The sequence below is a fragment of the Rhinopithecus roxellana genome, chromosome 3, assembly GCF_007565055.1.
Source record: "Rhinopithecus roxellana isolate Shanxi Qingling chromosome 3, ASM756505v1, whole genome shotgun sequence".
NCBI lineage: Eukaryota > Metazoa > Chordata > Mammalia > Primates > Cercopithecidae > Rhinopithecus > Rhinopithecus roxellana.
Window position 1 is genome coordinate 111013912 of NC_044551.1, and position 20751 is coordinate 111034662.

The following is a 20751-nucleotide window of genomic DNA, read 5'->3' on the forward strand; positions in this document are numbered from 1 at the left end:
CTTACTACTTTTTTTCATAAGTAAAATGTTTCTTACAGCTTTATATTATTCTCTGTTTTATCAAATATTGAAGACTTTTGTATAGTGGTTATTTTAAAATCTCATCTTTTAAATTTAAATTTTATTTCACTATTTTCTAGAATTATATAACCACTTTTTCCCCTCGAACATTTTGTACTATTTTCATAAGCATCTGATTTGAAGTTTTAAACATTGTGTGGTTTTGATTAACAGGAGGATCTACTTTTTGTGGCATTGCCTCACTATGTCTGATGGGTAAACTAGAAGAAGTTTTTTCAGAAAAAGAGTTGAACAGAATAAAGAGGTGGTGTATAATGAGGCAACAAAATGGTTATCATGGAAGACCTAATAAGCCTGTAGACACCTGTTATTCTTTTTGGGTGGGAGCAACTCTAAAGGTAAGAGAAATAATAAAAAATGAGAAACCTATATTCTGTGTTCATATAAATTGTGCTAAAAAGTTTTGGTCTTTGTAATGTGTATTAAATATTGTTAGGTTTAGGGTACTGGATTTTCTCTTTTGCTCTGCCAAAGCTAGTCTTTCTATGGTTTTTCCATAGAATTCAGTGATCTCTTGTGCTGCTTGAAAATTTTCATTCTTAGAAAACTCAAGTAACTCAGAACTTGAGTTTTATGCCTACTTAAACCTTACATAGAACATATTAAATACGTACTTTCTTGTAGATGTAAGGTAATAAAAAACTTGTAACTGGAACTGACTAGTTCATGTAAATCAGGGATCTGTCTGAAAATGATACCAGTAAAGGTTTTATGGGAAGGTGTTAATCTTAAAAGACAAACCATGGGTCATTTCTTCAAAAACCATGTATGGACTTTTTTTATTATTTATTTGTTTAAACCTTCTGAAACTCATCAATTGACATGCCAGCACATTTTTTCCCATCTCTACTACCTTTTAATATACCTAATTCTGTAAGGTTACTTAGTCACTAAATACATACAAGTTTTCTCTATTTTAAAGTTGCCTTTTCATCTTTAAGAATTGTTGCTGGGTGCGGTGGCTCAAGCCTGTAATCCCAGCACTTTGGGAGGCCGAGACGGGTGGATCACAAGGTCAGGAGATCGAGACCATCCTGGCTAACATGGTGAAACCCCGTCTCTACTAAAAAATACAAAAAACTAGCCGGGTGAGGTGGCGGGCGCCTGTAGTCCCAGCTACTCGGGAGGCTGAGGCAGGAGAATGGCATGAACCCGAGAGGAGGAGCTTGCAGTGAGCTGAGATGCGGCCACTGCACTCCAGCCTGGGTGACAGAGCAAGACTCCATCTCAAAAAAAAAAAAAGAATTGTCACCTTGTTCTGATATTCTGCAATTTAACAGGAATCTGTTAGAGGAGTCCATGTTTATCTACTCTATAATATTCTAATTTTTTCTCTTAAATTTTATGTATAAGTTTGAAAAACATTGGGAAAAGAATGATTTAAAATGATGACAGTAGTCTCCCTGTCTCTCCTCACTTGTAGTACCATTTCTCAGGTTCATCATTTCAATTTTTTTTTGACTGTGGGAAATTTCAAGCATATTCAAAAGCAGGGAGAATGGTGTAATGAACACCCATGTGTCCATCAACCATCTCAACAATTATCAACCCAAAGCTATCCTTTCTTCATCTATACTCTTAACTAATTCCCTTCCATTCACTGAATTATTTTAAAGCAGATGCCAGATAGCATTTTTTATATTTTCTGGAAATTTTTAAATGTAATCTCTAAATGAAAATAACTTTTTAAAAAAAAACCAGAACCTTAGTGTCATCACATCTAAACAATTAGCCATAATTGCTTATGATCATTAAATATCCAGTGATTTCCTATTGTATCACATATATTTCCTATTGTATCACACCAAGAGGCATGTAATATCCAATTCTCTCTCCTTTTAATTAAAGCACTGCAGAGTTGAAAATATACATAGCACATTATACTTATCACTTTAAACATTTGTAAGTTTGCAATTCACTAGTATTAATTCAATTTACAATGTTGTGTAATCGTCACTACCTTGCAAAACTTTTCATTTTAACCAGCATAAATCCTGCACACATTAAACAGTAATTCCCTATTGTTCTTCCCCTCAGCCTGGTAACCTCTACTCCACTCGCTGTCACTGTGAATTTGTCTGTTCTAGGGACCTCATATAGGTGAAATCATACAATATTTGTCCTTCTGTTTCTGGCTTATTTCACTTAGCATAATGGTTTCAGGATTTGTTTATGACATGGCATATGTCAAAATTTCATTTTTTTAGTGGCTGAATAATAATATTCCACTGTATATAAATATCACATTTTCCTTCTTCATTTATCTGTTGATGATCACTTGAGTTGTTTTCACCTTTTGGCCACTGCAGATAATACTGCTAAAAACATGGGTGTATAAATATATTTTCAAGTCCCTGCTTTCATTTTTGAGGGGTACTATATGTATATAGGAGTGGAATTGCTGGGTCATATGGCAGTTCTTAATTTAACTTTTTGAGGAAATGCCAAACTTTTCCACAGCATCTACAACATTTTATGTTCCCTTTAGCAATGTATGAGAGTCCCGATTTCTCTATGTCCTCACCAACATTTGTTTTTTCTTTTGTTTTATATATAAAGTAGCCATCCTAATGGGTTTCAAGTGTCATTTCATTGTGGTTTTGATTTACGTTTTTCTAATGATAATGAGTGTCTTTTTATGTACTTATTGGACATTTGTATATCTTCTTGGGAGAAATTTCTATTCAAGCCCTTTGCCTATTTTTAAATCTGGTTTCCTTTTGTTGTTATAAGGTTGTGGGTGTTCTTCATATATTCTGGATATTAATCCCTTCTCAGATATATGATTTACAAACGCTTTCTCATTTCTTTTTTTTTTTTTTTTTTTTGAGACGGAGTCTCGCTCTGTCGCCCGGGCTGGAGTGCAGTGGCCGGATCTCAGCTCACTGCAAGCTCCGCCTCCAGGGTTCACGCCATTCTCCTGCCTCAGCCTCCCGAGTAGCTGGGACTACAGGCGCCCACCACCTCGCCCGGCTAGTTTTTTGTATTTTTTAGTAGAGACGGGGTTTCACCATGTTATCCAGGATGGTCTCGATCTCCTGACCTCGCGATCCGCCCGCCTCGGCCTCCCAAAGCGCTGGGATGACAGGCGTGAGCCGCCGCGCCCGGCTGGTTTTTTGTATTTTTTAGTGGAGATGGGGTTTCACCGTGTTGGCCGGGAGGGTCTCGATCTCCTGACCTCGCGATCCGCCCGCCTCGGCCTCCCGAAGCGCTGGGATTCCAGGCGCGATCCGCCCGCCCGGCCCTTTCTCGTTGCTTGAGTCGCCTTGTTACTCTGTTGATGGTGCCCTTTCATGTGCGAAAGCTTTTGATGCCGTCCAGTTTTATCTACATTTTTCTTTTACTGCTTGTGTTGTTGGTGTCATGTCTATAAAATCATTGCTGAATCCACTGTCATGAAGATTTTCCCCAGTGTTTTCTTCTAATAGTTTTACGGTTTTAGGCCTTAATGTTGGGCCTTTCGTCCGTTTTGAGTTAATTATTGTATGTAATGTAAGGTAAGATCCAACCTCATTCTTTGACACCTGGATATCTAATTTTCCTAGCGCCATTTGTTGAAAAAACTGCCCTTTTCCATTAAATGGCTTTGGCACCCTTGTCAAAAGTCAGGTGACTATATATATGTGAGGTTTGTTTCTGGACTTCCTGTTTTATTCCGTTGTTCTGTATGGCTGTCTTTGTACCAGTTCTACACTATTTTTATGACTGTAGCTTTGTAGTAAGTTTCAAAGTTAAGAAGTTTGAAACTTCCAACTTTTCTTGTTCAAGATTGTTTTGACTATTTGGAGCCCCTTGCAATTTGATATGAATCTGGTAATTGAGTTTCCCATTTCTGCAAAAAAAGTCTTGAAATTTTGATGGGAATTGCATTGAATCTGTAGATCACTTTGGGTAGTGGTGATATCTTGACACCGTTGAGTGTTCCTATCCATGAGCACAGGATGCTTTTCCATTTATACAGGTGGTCTTCAATTTCTTTCAGCAATGTTTTGTAGTTTTCAACATACAGATCTTTCACTTTTTTATTAAGATTTAATTCTCAGTATTGAATCATTTTAGATGCTGTTGTAAATGAAACTGCTTTCTTAATTTCCTTTTGGATTGTTCATTGCTAGTCTATAGAAACTATCAACTTTTTATAGAATAGTTTTAACAGGCATTAAGGATCATTGCTTAAATCAGTTGTGGCATTAAGAGGTTATAAAACAGTGGTATTCTTTCATTCCTTCTCAATTTATTAACTAGCATTGTGTTTTAAAGACTAACCTTCCCCTGTGATACACTTTGTACAGAGAAGGACAGATAAATACCAAATTCTTTCCCTTAATAGTGTTCAACAAAATGAGTTGGTTCCTGCCGTCGCCTCAGCCTTTCCAGTGAAATATTAGATTTTAGAGTTTGCGGTTTTTTTGGTTTGTTTCTTTTCTTTTTTCTTTTTTTTTTGAGAATCATTGTGAACACGTAGATTTTAACATTTTTTAGTCATATATAATACATATATATTAGTCATATATGATACATATATATTAGTCATATATAATACATATATATTAGTCATATATAATACATATATATTAGTCATATATGATACATATATATTAGTCATATATGATACATATATATTAGTCATATATGATACATATATATTAGTCATATATGATACATATATATTAGTCATATATGACTAAAATATATATATATTGTATGCTTGAATTGTCCCATCTTTAGTCTATAGGAACCCTTTCCATTTGTCTCAAGTCTTTTTTACTTGACGTCAGCAGTCTGACAGCTTTCTGAAAGCAACCACTTTTACACTTTTTGGAAATGTTTTAATTCTTGTGGACATTTCCATAACTTTAAATCACAGACTAACTTCTTATCACCTTTAGACGTCATTGATGATTCCCAACTAAGAGAAATTAAGATTTAGCCTCTCACTTTTCCAACAAATTGTTACCCGTTATGTTTAGTTCTGAATCTTTTCCTCATCTTCTACCTTCCAATGCTATATAAGGTTACCTTTATTTTCATAATGTCAAGTTAGGAAACATTCATATTTTTGTTCAGTATTAATAATCACATCTTTCAGGCTTTGCCTATAGGTTGATTCTAAAATTTGAAAACCAGTAACCAACACTTATTGTGATCGTGCAAATATTGTTTATTGCTAAGCCAAGTGCACTGTTAATATTATCCTTTTTTCATTTTTATTTAATGACCAATGTGCCACTGATGGAAAATGTTCCTAACATCAAGATTCAAAAAAGCCTTTTTCCTTATAGTCTATTAATTAAATGAATGTAAATGAATAAGTTTGTTTCTTGTTTGTACCATAACTTTCTTATGAGTTTAGCTTTTCTTTTTGAGAAATAATGCTTCTTCATCAGTCACTAAAAGCTGTGGCTCTCTCTGGTTCGTTGACATATATTAAATTGCTTTGTATCTTCAGAAATTTCTTGATCCCTCTTACCTACTGCACACCTCATCTTGAACTTCACAGTGTTATTTATTTATTTGTATCTTACTTTTATGGGTTCTTGAGAGAAAAACTAAGTACATGTCCTAAATCATTAAAAACTATATAGTTTTTTATGTCGCAATCATTTTTGTCTTACCTTTTTCTTTCCTAATTAAAGAGCTATACTTTTTTACTGTTTTCAAAACTGTCTCTAGCATCTGGTCAGTAATTTCTGTTTGCTCTTTTTTAAAAAAATATGTTTAGTTCCAGTTACTACTAATTTATAACTAATAGCTAAAGAGCTTATCATAAGAGTTAAAATATGGGTAGATAAAATTTACTTTTTAACATGACTGATTATGTTGAGTGGAATGGAGTTGTCTTTTGAATTTAGCTTAATGTGCTTCAAAGGGTGCAGTTGGCCTCTTTCAGAAGAAGGAAATAGAGGGTCAAGAAAAGGAGAGTAGATTTGATAAGAAAATAAAAAAGATAATGTGATTGACTCATTTCAAGTGCTCAAGGCCCCGTAGAGTTGGTCTGAGCACCTTAGCTAAAGAAAAGCATATCTAAATGACAGATATCTGAAATTTGAGCCAAAGGTTGATAAGAGTTTTGTCATGTCATTGCAGCTTCTAAAAATTTTCCAATACACTAACTTTGAGAAAAATAGAAATTACATCTTATCAACTCAAGATCGCCTCGTAGGGGGATTTGCCAAGTGGCCAGACAGTCATCCAGGTAATTATTTTCTTTGTGAATCCGGAACAACCTTTATTTCCTGAATAGATCTTCAAGCGTCTTTATCAGAAAAGGTGTATGATAGAAAATGTATTCACAGTTGCAAAGTTACATTAAATATTATTTTTAAAAAGGTATATTGTGTAAGCTTAGGATAGATTTAGGGTATTGGGGAGTATAAAGGAAAGAGTTTATTATCAAGATGCATGGGTATAGTGTGCATTTTTTCCCAAATATTTTACTCAGTAATGTTTTATTTCATTTTCAGCAATAACGTAGATGGTCTGAATGGGTCCTTTCCAAAGAAGAAAATTATTTAGCCAATCCAAAGCCATTAGGATTATTAGTCATGACTTGAGCTAAGTATAGTAAATTACTCCCAATCCTGAAGGGAATCAGTTCTTACTCTTTTCAGAAGTCATTAAATAGACCGGGCGCAGTGGCTCATGCCTGTAACTGCAACACTTTGGGAGGTTGAGGCAGGTGGATCACTTGAGGTCACGAGTTCAAGACCAGCCTGTTCAACATGTTGAAACCCTGACTCTACTACAAATACAAAAATTACCAGGTGTGGTGATGCGTGCCTGTAGTCCCAGCTATGCGGGAGTCTGAGGCAGGAGAGTCACTTAAACCCAGGAAGCAGAGGTTCCAGTGAACCGAGATTGCACTACTGCCCTCCGGCCTATGTGACAGAGTGAGACTCTGTCTCAAAAAAAAAAAATCATTAAATAAAATATTTCAAATCCTGAATATGTGTTTCTCACTTCCCATACTCTTGTTCTCCAAATTTCAACAGATTCAGACAATATAAATGGCATGGCACTCAAGGCCCTCCCAAAATTTGGCTCCTCTCCCACCTCTAGCATCATTTTGTAGCCGACACCTCAGCCGACTTACGTTTCACCTCCAGCAAAATGACCGTATATACAGCTTCCCTATAAAAATCCATTTAAGAGTGTGTTAAAATAATTTCAAACACTGACACTTTAGATGAACAAGTAAAGAATTAGTTACAAATATGAAACTAGACACAAGGAATGATTGTTTTTGCCAGTATTGCAATAGAGTTGTGGTTTTTCTTACCAGCCTAGAAAGTGCCTCATCAGCGTTCATCTTCCATCACAGAACTGCTATAGTTGGAATGTGTACTTGAATCAGAATATAAATAAGGAGCTCATGAAATCATATTTTTGTATTTGAAATGAGCAGGAATATTTCCTTATACCCCTACTTGCCTATATTTTCATACAAAACATGCTTCCTAGGCCAGGTGCATTGGCTTACTCCTGTAATCCCAACACTTTGGGAGGCTAAGGTGGGCGGATCACTTGAGGTCAGGAGTTTGAGACTAGCCTGGCCACTTGGTGATGAAACACTGCCTCTACTAAAAATATAATAATTAGCCAGGCCTGGTGGTGAGTGCCTGTAATCCCAGCTACTCGGGAGGCTGGGGCAGAAGAATTGCCTGAACCTGGGAGGCAAAGGTTGCAGTGAGCCAAGAGCATGCCACTGCACTCTAGCCTGAGCAACAGAGCAAGAGTACATCTCAAAAAATAAAATGAAGTAAAATAAAATAAAAGGCCAGGTGTGGTGGCTCAAGCCTGTAATCCCAGCACTTTGGGAGGCTGATGCCGGTGAATCACTTGAGATCAGGAATTTGAGACCTGCCTGGCCAACATGGTGAGACCCTGTCTCTACTAAAAATACAAAAAATTAGCCGGGCATGGTGGTGCGCATCTGTAGTCTCACCTACTCAGGAGGCTGAGGCAGGAGAATTGCTTGAACCCGGGAGGTGGAGGTTGCAGTGAGCCAAGGTCGTGCCATAGTACTCCAGCTTGGGCGACAGAGCAAGACTATCTCAATCAATCAATGCATAGTAAAACATGCCTTCTTAGAGAAAGTGTACATTGCTTTCAAAGTTGTAAGCCCAAGTGTGTTTTCAGAAGTTAATTTCTCAAGAAAAATAATATTTTGAAATTTTTGATATCTCTAGTGCCTCAAGAAAACTGAGAATTATTTTGGTCTTTATTCCATTTTTTTAATCAGTGCGGGTACTGTTTTAACAAATAATGGAAATAGGGAAATGACAATCTCTTAGAAAACATTTCTTTTTCTTTTTCTTTTTTTTTTTTTTTTTTTTTTTGAGACGGAGTCTCGCTCTGTCGCCCAGGCTGGAGTGCAGTGGACGGATCTTAGCTCACTGCAAGCTCCGCCTCCCGGGTTTACGCCATTCTCCTGCCTCAGCCTCCCGAGTAGCTGGGACTACAGGCGCCGCCACCTCGCCCGGCTAGTTTTTTGTATTTTTTAGTAGAGACGGGGTTTCACCGTGTTAGCCAGGATGGTCTCGATCTCCTGACCTCGTGATCCGCCCGTCTCGGCCTCCCAAAGTGCTGGGATTACAGGCTTGAGCCACCGCACCCGGGCCGAAAACATTTCTTATGTAAACATACTTGAAATACATTCAGTGTTTGCAATAGCTTTTTTAAAAGAAAATTCTTGAGGCTTTTTCCGGAGAGATCAGTTGCTAACTTTAACATTTGTGTAAATATTTGGATGTTCTACTTACTTTTTACAGATACATTAAATGTTTTCAGAGTATGCACTAGAAAGCGTAGAAAGTCTTTACTAATTTGAATTTATGTGTAAAGATAAATTTTTACACATCATTCATTACAATCATTTTAACGAGATTCTTTAAGCTTATTCTTGGTTCTAGTAAATTTAGTAGCAAATTTGACACAAAGGGATTTTATATACGTTTATGAAAGAAACTTCTAAAGAATGACCTTTTGTTACGGAATTATATATATATTTCAGCATCTAAAGTGCTTTATTATGGAGTAAACATATTTCCACTTGTAAAGTGCTTATACATTGCCACCTACAGATAAGGAGTTTTTTAAAAAAGCAATTTGAGGCTTGAAACCATTGAGTTCTGATCTCATTGGCTGTTACAAAAATCTTTTTGAGAAAAAAATAAGTTTTATTTGTTACTTTATCCAGAGAGATTTTAGTTTTACAGAGTTCTATTTTATGTCATTATGGATGTATATTTTCTGTTGTAATTTTTCCTAGAAAAGTTTCCAGGTTTCTAGAAAACAGCTTAATGTTGCTTTGTACCCTTTGTAGTTTTAGAATAATTAGATGGAATGATGTAATATTACAGGTGAAATCAAATTTATTTTTTATAGTCTGAAAGTCAAAGTGAGCCAGAAGAAACCTAAGTATTTTCTGAAAAGGCCTAAAAGGTGATCAACATGGGCCTCTATTAGTGAAATAACGTTTTTACAATGGCATTGAGTAAGCTCAACTATTTGTCATTTCTGTTCTGAAAACTAAGTGATCCTCTTGTAAGTAAAGCTTTTTCTTTAACCCTTTTGACAAAATTTGATGTGGTAAGATGTTTTGAACTTTTTGTTGTTTTGAGACAGGGTCTCATTCTTTTGCCCAGGCTGGAGTGCAGTGATAGAGTCATGCCTCACTGCAGCCTCAACCTCCCTAGGCTCAGGTGAGCCTCCCACTTCAGCCTCCCGAGTGTCCGGAACTACAGGCATACACCACCATACCTGGATAATTTTTGTATTTCTTTATAGAGATGGTGCTTCACCATATTGCCTAGGCTGGTATCAAACTCCTGTGGCTCAAGCAATATACCCTCCTCAGCCTCCAAAGTACTGGGATTACAGGTGTGAGCCACCACACCCAGCCTATTTTGAACTTTAGTAGCTCTTAAGGCCATAAATGTTGACCAATTCAAAAATAGAAAAAACATTTTTGACTGGTACAAAACTGTCTTTGTAGTGTTCCTATAACTGCAAAGCTCTGAGCTCTTCAGAAGTCTACATAAGACTCCTAGGCAAGAATGACCATGTGATTTCATTGGCCACTTTAATAGAAGAGGATTTCTGCCCCCTGAAAGATGGGAAACTAGTGAGCCAGTGCAGAATTGTCATGGTATGAGCACTCATATTATTTCAACCAAATAGAATGTGAGTTTGTTTTTATTGTCAGATCAGATATTTTTACAATGACTGACATTACCCTAAATAGGAGGATTAAATATGGCACAGCATTCCAGAATGGATTATTTTTACGTAAGCTCCTTTTATTTAACACAGTGTTAGGATAGTACTGCCTATGGTTTAGGAACTTTCAGAGGCAAAACATGGAGCAAGGGGTATTGCAACTTAGATTCAGAGTTTTGTTTTCATTTTAAAGAAAAGAAATTTAATGATACAGCATTGAAGCTACTCATTTCCATGTTCTGTAGTAAGCAAAAAGGGAAACTCCCTCAAGTGAGAAGTCTTACATATGACTGCTGCTCCTCCTGTCTTTTCATCACAGAGGTTATGGATAGTATCAGCTCTTCAGTTGGAAACTGTTTTCCTTTGTTAGTGATATTTTCATGAATAAAATATTTTATTTTGATCATCTGTGTTTTTTTTAAATTGATGTTTGAGATTTTGAGAAAGCAAATATTTTAAAAACTATTTTAGCATTTCTCTAAACTTTTAATGGAGTGATGGGCTGGTAAATATGTAGCTGAAATATTTTGTAGAATGTACAAGTAGGAATGCCTGTTATGATGTTTTAAATGCCTTCTTTTCAGATGCTTTGCATGCATACTTTGGGATCTGTGGCTTGTCACTAATGGAGGAAAGTGGAATTTGTAAAGTTCATCCTGCTCTGAATGTAAGCACACGGACTTCTGAACGCCTTCTAGATCTCCATCAAAGCTGGAAAACCAAGGACTCTAAACAATGCTCAGAGAATGTACATTTCTCCACATGACTGACTTTAGATTGGGAGGGTGGGGGGATTTGTAGCATAACTGTAGCTCAAGTTTAAAAGCCATGTATAACCAAGTGTGCTCTTTTTTTAAAAGGTAGAGTCTTACAATCAAATCTCCTGCTGATGTCACTTTGGGATATGGTCTTGAGCCAGTAATCTTTGTACTGGGTTTCGAGAAAATCATTGTTGAAGTTTGAACCACAACTTTGTCGTGGTTCTTAAATGTTTATACTGTATTTCTAAGAAGTTGTTTGAGGCAAATTAACTGTATGTGTGTAGGTTATCTTTTTAAAAACTCTTCAGTGCAAATTGTATCTTATAAAATTGACACGAATTTTCAAAACAAGTTTGCACTTCATATAGCATTGATAATCTTCAGGTGAACACTTAGTGATCATTTAAAAAGCTCATTGCTGATGGTGGAAAATTTCCTTTAATGAATTAAGTATCTGGGATTTTTCTTTGAAAACAGATTACCATAATTTTTTTTAAAGAAGAGTGACTTATTTTGTCTTATTCTTAAAGTGTGCCAATTAAACCTTTGTGGCCTATATAAATGAAATTAACTTCACAGTAAGAATAAATAGGTTTAACTAATATGATAGTTTTCTAAAAGGAGATTGTTTGAAGACAACTATTAAGTAACTGAGGGAAAAGCAACTTAACTATATGTGATTGTGAATGAGAAAGTTTTGTGCTATGTGGGTCATTTATTTACACATTGCTGTGGTGAATACCAGTTATGTTTGATTTTATTCTCAAATCATTAGTTGCCTTTTTTTTTTCTTTTTTTGCTTTCTAGGAAGAAAACAATCTTTTTTATCTAGCAGGAAAGATACTTTGTGTTTTTATTTTTAGCCTTTTGAGTTTTTTAATTCGTTGCCCCCAGTGTGTTAGCTGCTCTAATTTCAAACTAATGCTTTTCTAATTTTTTTCAAATTAAGTAAGTGAAAAATATAAAAACAGAACCATTCAAATAGATTCAGTGGTGCAACTCTATACATGGTCATTTTTATTCTCATATTTTCAGGTAAGTGAAAGGCAAATGTAACCATTTAGAGGGTAAGAAATAGGGTTTTGTTTTTGTTCATTGTTTTGTTTTCTTAAGTTTATGAACTAGCTAATTATAAAGGAGATAATATAAAAACTCTTCATTAGTAATTAATCAATAACTTATATCCATTACTTGCTTAGTGACATTCAGAACTATGAGTCTAGTACTGAAATGGGGAAAGAAATCTCTTCACTAAAGGAGTTGGGTTAAGTTAGTCTTGGTGATAATAAACGTTGAAATACGAACATCAATATCAAAACTATATTACTGGTATCACTCTTTAGGCATTGTAATATTTTAAATGTTATCTTTTTTTCTAAATTAGAGAAAAAAAAATGTTGTAAAATAACAGTCCTTCCCAAGGGAAACAGTATGTACTTGGGGAAATGATTCATTTATTATTGGCATGCTTAGTTTTAAACCTCAGTTTGCCAACTGTATGTTTTTTAATTAGAAATAAAAAAATCTTCTGATGGTGGGGGGAAAAACTAAGCTTGCTAACAGATGTTATCCTTCTATGGGTTATTCCAATTGCTACTATTTAAATCCTGGCAGATTAAGACATCCATATCTCAAACTAAGTCATCTCTTAGACATTGGAAGTTGAAGTAGCATATATGTATAATGGCTTTAGTACTATATAAAAAGCCCAAATTTTTTTTTTTTTTATCACTAAGAAAGGTTAGGAGGTAATAAAGGTAGTAACTGTATGACTGTATTCATAAATGTAAGTTACAGGAAAATTCCAATCTAAAAGTATTTCATAAGGCTAAATATCTTCTAGCTCCTTATAATTTAATACCTTAAGATTATAAATTTTAGTATACTTCTAATTGATATACCTGTGGGAGACTTTCTTGTGAAACTTTATGGACTAGTAAATGTTCACATTCCATAGCAACTTAATTGACCAGAAAATAGCAGGCCAGTGTGAATCGTGGAGAAACTATTTCTAACTTTTCTAAATAGTTATTTACAAGAAAAGTATTTATCGATTAAATAAATTATAAGCAATATTTCACATGTATACTTTATTCCTTAACAGGAGTGATATAATGAGGGGAAATATGAAGTCTGAAATCTCAAAAAGCTCTATTTTCCTACTCCCTAATTGTCTCCTTCCTGCCCCCTAATTTTGTGGTATTTTTTTTTTAGAAGGTAGGAGGAGGAGCTTTGTTTTGAGCATCTGCATACTAATAAGATTAGTCAGATCATATGGCATAATTTAACCTGTTTATCATTTCAGTGTTTTTAGATTTGATCTATAATATATATGTGTTATTAGATCTTTAAATAGTTATTTGTATTTAATCTAAATTCATATAGAAATCTTGCTGACGGTGTTACATAATTTGAAAACTGTTGGACCTGATCATTTTTGAGAGACAGTTAATGAGGAGGTGCTCTGGAATCAGATGACCTGGGTTTAAATCCCAGATTTGCCAGTTCAGTGGCATGATCTTGGACCCTAACTCTCCCATTGATAAAATAAGGAAAATAGGTAAAACCTAACTCACAGGGTTTAGGATTAAATGAGATAATACAGATAAAGCACTTAGGATAGTACCTGGAATATAGCAAATTTCAAATTATAGGTTCTTTATAATGATCATAAAATTATTTGTGTAATTAAAACCTCTCCTACAACATAAAGAGGTCTTAACAGTTTAACCTCAGGGAAAATGATGATAACAGTGTTGTTTTCTAATCTCCCCATAAAAATACAGAGCAACTAGGACACTATAGACACTATTACAACACTAGATGACAAAGTATCTGTATGAACTTCAAAATACAACTAAGTGAGGACAAACCACTGACCCACATAGTTTCAGTGTCTGTGGGAGGAAGTAGAAGGAAGGCAGCTGGTTTCTGACAGCTCTGCAAATTGGAGAACTACAACACTGCCCACAGTTTCTCACTACAAAGTGTAGTGGGCCAATCTAAGAACAGACACTGAAACTGGGAAGTGACTACAGAATCCCATTTGCAGATGAATGTTAAAGCAATATAATAAGGTCTGATGACTGCATTAGAGCAGTCTGGGTTTTTTGCTGTGTACGTCTTGAAGCTAATGAGACAAAGCCCAGCACTGAGGACAAACTTCTAGAATTAGAATTCAAATGGGCAGGATGGGTAAAATAGGACAAAAGAAATATCTAGATAAGTATTGGGAAGAAAGGCCAAGATACAGAGACATTATATATATGTATTTTCATATATATACACACATATATATTCTTTTAATCACTGTGAAAATGGGAGCTCTAAGGCTGTGAAGTCATCCTAGAACCACTCCTCCCACCTAAAAGTACAGAAAAACTCATTTCAGTTAAGGGGGAAAAAAAAAGTGAGTGAGCCAGGATTACAGTCCAACTCCATTCAAAGTTAGGATGAGAAATAACAAATAGATCAATATCCTCACAGACAATGAAAGCACACCAGAAAGACATGACGCAAGACAGATAAAAACCTAATATTTACCAAAAAAAAAAAAATGCAAATATGACAGGAAATTGATTATCAGTTTTTACTGATCCTTTTTGAGAGACAGTTATTGCAATTATTAATTAATGCAATTATCAGTAAAAGGAAAAGGTGAAAATTAACCAAGTACCAAACACTTGGAGTAAAAAGCAAAATAAAGCAGAAGGAAGGAATTAATAACGATAAAAGCAAGAAATAATTACTAGTAGCAAACCAAAACAATAAAGGCAATAAATCCAAGTTGGTGATGGATAGTGCGGGGAGTTGAGTGAGATAAACTACCAGCTAATCTATTTAAGAAAAAAAGGAGGAAGCACAAATACAAAAATTTAAATGACAAGGGGAAACAGTAAAAGAGGAAATTTGTTTAAATTGACTACTTTGAGCAATTTTACACAGTAAATTCGAAAACTTTGGAGAAAAATGCAAATTGCCAAAATTTAGGTCACAAGAAGCCAGTTGCCATAGAAGAAACAAGTAGTTAAAAGTGCCCCTTACCAAAGGAGGCATCAAGCCCAGATTGTTGCAAGGGGATTTCTACCAAACCTTTTAAGATGAAATAATCCCACTCTTGCTTAAACAATTGCAGAGACTAGGAAAAGAATCTTGAACCTCAAAGTGCCAAAAAAAAAAAAAAAAAAGGAAACTGCTAAGTTCATTTTATAAAGTGAATGCAATAGCATTGATTCAAAAACCTGACAAAGATTGTGCCAAAAAGAAAATTATAGAGCAATCTCATGAGTATTAATAAAAAGTTTTAATGAAACATTAGCAAACAATCCAACAGCACTTTCAAAAGGTAATCATGACTAAGTTGTGTTTATTGTAAGAATACAAGGGTAATTCAATACTAGATAATTATTAATATTCATCATATTAAGAGTTAAGAAATATCTTCATCTTTGCAGAAAAGACATGATAGAATTGAGCACTCACGTTAAATAAGCTAAGTAGAAATTGATGAATAATCAATTAACATTGTACGTCTACCTAAAAGCCAGCATCTTAAATTTCAAAGCAAAATAGACTTTCCAGCTGAAGTCAGGAACAAGACATGCCCACTAACTCCTCTACTACTTAATGTGTTGAGAGTTTTAGCCAATGAAGTTAGACAAAATAAAGATGTGAATTGCAAAGGAAGAGTTAAAACTATTTTCTGATACGAATATGTATCTAGAAAGCCCAAAGGAATTTGTTGAAAAACTAAACAATAAAAGAACTTAGTAAAGTAGCTATTAAATACAATTTACATATAAATATCAGTAGGCTTCACCAGTGCATGCTTTGATTCCACTTTGACTCATTTGATTCAAAACCACATTTATGTACATGTCAGAAATCAGCACCCCTTTCAGTCACGACCTCTCTTCAAAACAGCATTTATGTACGTGTCAGAAATCAGCACCCCTTTCAGTCACGACCTCTCTTCAAAACCGCATTTATGTATGGTGTCAGAAATCAGCACCCCCTTTCAGTCACTACCTCTCTTCCCATAGGTAAGCACTATCAAAATCACCAATTCGTTTTGTCTGTTTTTGAATTTTATATGAGTGGAACCATATAGTATACATTAGTTTTCAACTGGCTTTAACTCAGTAGGAGTGAAGGAGGGTACAAGGGGACTCTGTGGTGCTGGTAATGTTCTGTTTCATGATCTAGGTGCTGGTTACATAGGTGCATTCACCTTATGAATATTTATCAAGCTGTATATGATTTGTGTACTTTTCTGTATGTATAATTATAGCTCAATAAAAATGTTTACTAAAAAGAGTAACAAGACTATACATACATATATATATATATATATATGTATGCAAACCTAAACTAGTTAGAAGATACTTGAAGAGAAGACCACCTTTGTGATAGCAAAAGTAAAAAGAAAACTTAATGTGTAAATTTAAGACACGGTAAAATCTGTATGAGGAAAACTAAAAAAAACTCCTGAGTGGCAAAAATGTAGATTCCAGCAAATGAAAAGATACATGATATTCTTAGATAGACAACATCAAAACATATCTTTCTCCACTTAGGTTTATTTATAAATTCAATGCCATTCCAATAAAAATTATATTGTCCTTTGAGAGAATGTACTAGAAAAACCGTGGAAACTGAAAAGAATTAGAGAGGACCAGCCATATCCGACACTAAAACATACTCTAAATCTGCCGTGGCAGAAGCTATCAGAATTTTTAAAAGTGTGCACACTTTTTGGCCCAGATACTCTGTATCTACAGATTTAGCATAAAGAAACATGCAAATAGGCAGTGATACATTTTCAAGGATCTCACAGCCACATTTTTGTAATTGTGAAAAGACACTGATTATGATACATTTATGTAACTCAATACTATGCAACTGTTAAAGTGTGGATATTGGAAGGCATTCCTAATGTTGAATGAATGAAAAGTTTTGTATCGGCCCTTTAAAAATAGGAAGTCCAATGTAACAAGAGGAATTCCAGAAATAGACTCAATGGCATTTAGAATACAGTAAAGGCAGCATCTCAAGTTAATGAGAAAATGAACTTTTAAGTAAGTGCTATTGAGATTACTGGTGCTTAATTATTCAGATATTTACATTTTTAAAAAATATATAGCTTATTTCACTTTGAACCTTTTATTTTTAAAATTGACATTTAGTTTTATAATTTAAAGAAAAGGTGATAGTTCTCTCCCTTTCCCAGCCTATAATACACCCACAGCCTATACTTCCTGGAGGTAAACACCACTGTTGCATACATCTTTCGGACCTTTAATCTCTCGTTATACAGAGATATAAAAGTAGAGAATATATATTCTTTAAATATCTGTACATTTAAGTATTACTCATCCCAATATGATATATACTTATACAAATAGATATATGTATGTATACTATACATAAAGATCTGAGGTACTAAATATTCTGTGGTATTTTTTTCATTCAACAGTATATCATGAATGCCTTTCAGTAGCCATACTTTAATAGTTGCGTAGTATTGCATTGCATAAACCTATTAGGTCAGTGCAAAAGTAATTGCACTTTTTACCATTTTAATGGCAAATGAGGCACTGATTAAATATAATCAGTGCCTTATTTTTCACAACTTCAAAAATACTGCTGTGAGATCATTGAAAATTGTATAATTGCCCATTTGCATGTTTCTTTAAATTTATAGATAAGGAACTACTGGGGCAAAAAGTGTGCACAATTTAAATTTGATTTTTTTTTTTTTTTTTTTTTTTTTTTTTTTTTTTTTTTTTTTGCCAAACGGCTTTTTAAGAAGGTTGTACTAATGCACACTTTTATCTTGGCACTAAGATTTTAAATATGATCAGCAAATGGGCTTCTGATAGTAAAACACTGTCTAATTGTAATAATTGTGGCATTGGAAAAGAGCTTTGTGGCTTAGTTCCTCAAACTCATTTACAAATTATAAATCTGAGCTCCAAATATGAATTAACTCACACAAGATCTTTAATAGTTAGTAGCAATACTGTAACTAGAGTGCATGTTTTCTGTCTCCAGAAATAACATTCTTTTTATACCACATTTTTTTAACTGAGGTGATCATTCTCCACCCTCTTCTTTCCATGTTTTTCCATGTTTGTTCTAACTTTTCATTAAATATCTTGAGGCTCTAACTAAATTAAGGGTGACCATTAAAAGTGTATGTGGGATTCCTTGAACCAACTGGTAATGCACTACCAGCATATAAGATGTCCTCATTGAAGCAGTTGGTGATTGGTATGTGGGACCTCACTCAGGTATGTTTGCATCTTCTTGTGAGTCTACGTCAAAAAGTTTTCTTAAATTATGGATGGGAACATGAAAGACATATAATTCACTGAGGAAACTGTGAAAAGGTAAAAGATGATGAATTTAGGCTCAAAGCCAATTTCCCTCTCATTTAATACTACATGAGCAAGTCAAGGAGTTTGGTAGAGCTTTATGAAATCTCTAAGGAGTGAAGGAAAACAGTCACTAAAGTCAATTTGATAAAGTGCAGCTAAGTAGTATGCTAACCGATTAATGGATTTTCATCTTGTCATGTAAGTTTCAGCAATTGAGTACCACACTAGAACACCCACAAATGAGATTCTGTTACAGAATATCTTTCTTCTACTACAGAACATACTGTAGACAATTATTCAGTGGTTAAACTGTAGAAATAATCAGACGATGCTTTTCACTTTTATGACTCAATACTTTTTAATATTTCTCATATTAAGAGAAACTTAGGTTATTTACAACTCATAAATGTTGCTGTGAACGTCATTTATTCACTTAGTTATTTTTATGGGGTTCCTAGAAAGAAATTCCTGTACTAAAGGATTTATGCTTTAAAAATATTGGTAGTTACTGCCAAGAATTGCCATCCAGAAACAGTAGCCATTTATAAACTCAACGACAAGGCTGTTTCCTCATATCCTTTGTGACACTGGGTTTTATCAAGCTTAAAGTTTTTTCATTCTGTGTGGGTGAAAGTGGTATTCTGTTATTGACAATGTGCGGAAAATCAAGTTTAATAAGTTTGGGGGGAGGTTAATTCTTTATATGTGCTGTATGAATTAATGCCAGCTGTATGCCTGTGAGAGTGAAATCAGAGTAATGTCTGTCCACTAAAGCAGGACTTAGAGCACTAGTTTTCCAAGTGTGGTCTACAGATGGAAACATTAGCATCGCCTGGGAACGTGTTAGGAAGTGCAGATTCTCTGGCCGTACCTTAGACCTCCTGAATTAGAAACTTTGGGGGTAGGGTTAGACATTTGTGTTTTAAACAAGCCCTCCAAGTGGTTCTGATGCACACTCAAAGTTGAGAACCAATCACTGATATAGAAAAAGCAGCTAGGGTAGAAACAGTAGTCGAGAGCCCCATAATTATTTGCAAATTTATATTTTAAAAAGATAGGATTCTTAACAGTAAGCTCAATATAATTCAACAATGTGATCTTTACTCCTACCCCCCAAAAAGTAATATGATCTTAGTCTGTGGTAGCAGAATCGAAAACATAATAAATGCTTAGATATGCAAAGAAAATATAACATTTGTTTCCTCAAATGGATTTCATGTTTATTTGCCCATATGTTCGAATATTAAGGGATTGAGGGGAGGCTAAGGAAAAGGGCGATTTGAATGTGTTAGCTAACAATCTGAGTCTCTTCCAATTTCATCAGTGACTTTTGTTCCTGCTGCTTGCTGTCTGGGCATATGTGAGTCTTTCTGGGGCATGAGAGGGTCTCTGTTGCACACTGCTGCCCTGGTCTGTTAATTTAAGTTCTAGGGTACATGTGCACAACATGCAGGTTAGTTACCTATGTATACATGAGCCATGTTGGTGTGCTGCACCCATTACCTCGTCATTTACATTCGGTATATCTCCTAATGCTATCCCTTCCCCTCCCCCCTCCCCACGACAGGTCCCGGTGTGTGATGTTCCCCACCCTGTGTCCAAGTGATCTCATTGTTCAGTTCCCACCTATGAATGAGAACATGCGGTGTTTAGTTTTCTGTCCTTGTGTTAGTTTGCTGAGAATTATGATTTCTAGCTTCATCCATGTCCCTACAAAGGACATGAACTCATCCTTTTTTATGGCTGCAAAGTATTCCATGGTGTATATGTGTCACATTTTCTTAATCCAGTCTATCATTGATGGGCATTTGGGTTGGTTCCAAGTCTTTGCTATTGTGAATAGTGCCGCAATAAACATACATGTGCATGTGTCTTTATAGCAGCATGATTTATAATCCTCTGGGTATATGCCCAGTAATAGGATGACTGGGTCAAATGGTATTTCTAGTTCTAGATCCTTGAGGAATTGTCACACTGTCTTCCACAATGGTTGAACTAATTTATACTCCCACCAACAGTGTAAAAGCGTTCCTGTTTCTCCACATCTTTTCCAGCACCTGTTGTTTCCTGACTTTTTAATGATCACCATTCTAACTGGTGTAAGATGATATGTCATTGTGGTTTTGATTTGCATTTCTCTGGTGGCCAGTGACGATGAGCATTTTTTTCATGTGTCTGTTGGCTGCATAAATGTCTTCTTTTGAGAAGTATCTGTTCATATCCTTTGCCCCCTTTTTGATGGGGTTGTTTTTTGTTGTTGTTGTTGTTGTTGTAAATTTGTTTAAGTTCTTTGTAGATTCTGGATATTA

At 35.0% G+C, this 20751-nt stretch overlaps 1 protein-coding gene across 2 annotated transcripts in view; it reads left to right on the forward strand.

The window, feature by feature from the left end:
- The window catches only part of PGGT1B (protein geranylgeranyltransferase type I subunit beta), a 56299-nt gene extending 41679 nt beyond the window's left edge, over positions 1-14620 (forward strand). Inside the window, exons 7-10 of one of the 2 annotated variants that reach the window (XM_030927640.1) lie at positions 235-419; positions 6169-6277; positions 10887-10969; positions 11163-14620. In XM_030927640.1, the coding sequence (XP_030783500.1) occupies positions 235-419; positions 6169-6277; positions 10887-10969; positions 11163-11192 (407 nt within the window). In that variant the 3' untranslated portion in view covers positions 11193-14620. Of the gene's footprint in view, positions 1-234; positions 420-6168; positions 6278-10886 lie in introns of both variants that reach the window. The other variant, XM_010356928.2, reaches the window with a different exon arrangement.
- Positions 14621-20751: the final 6131 nt, after the last annotated feature.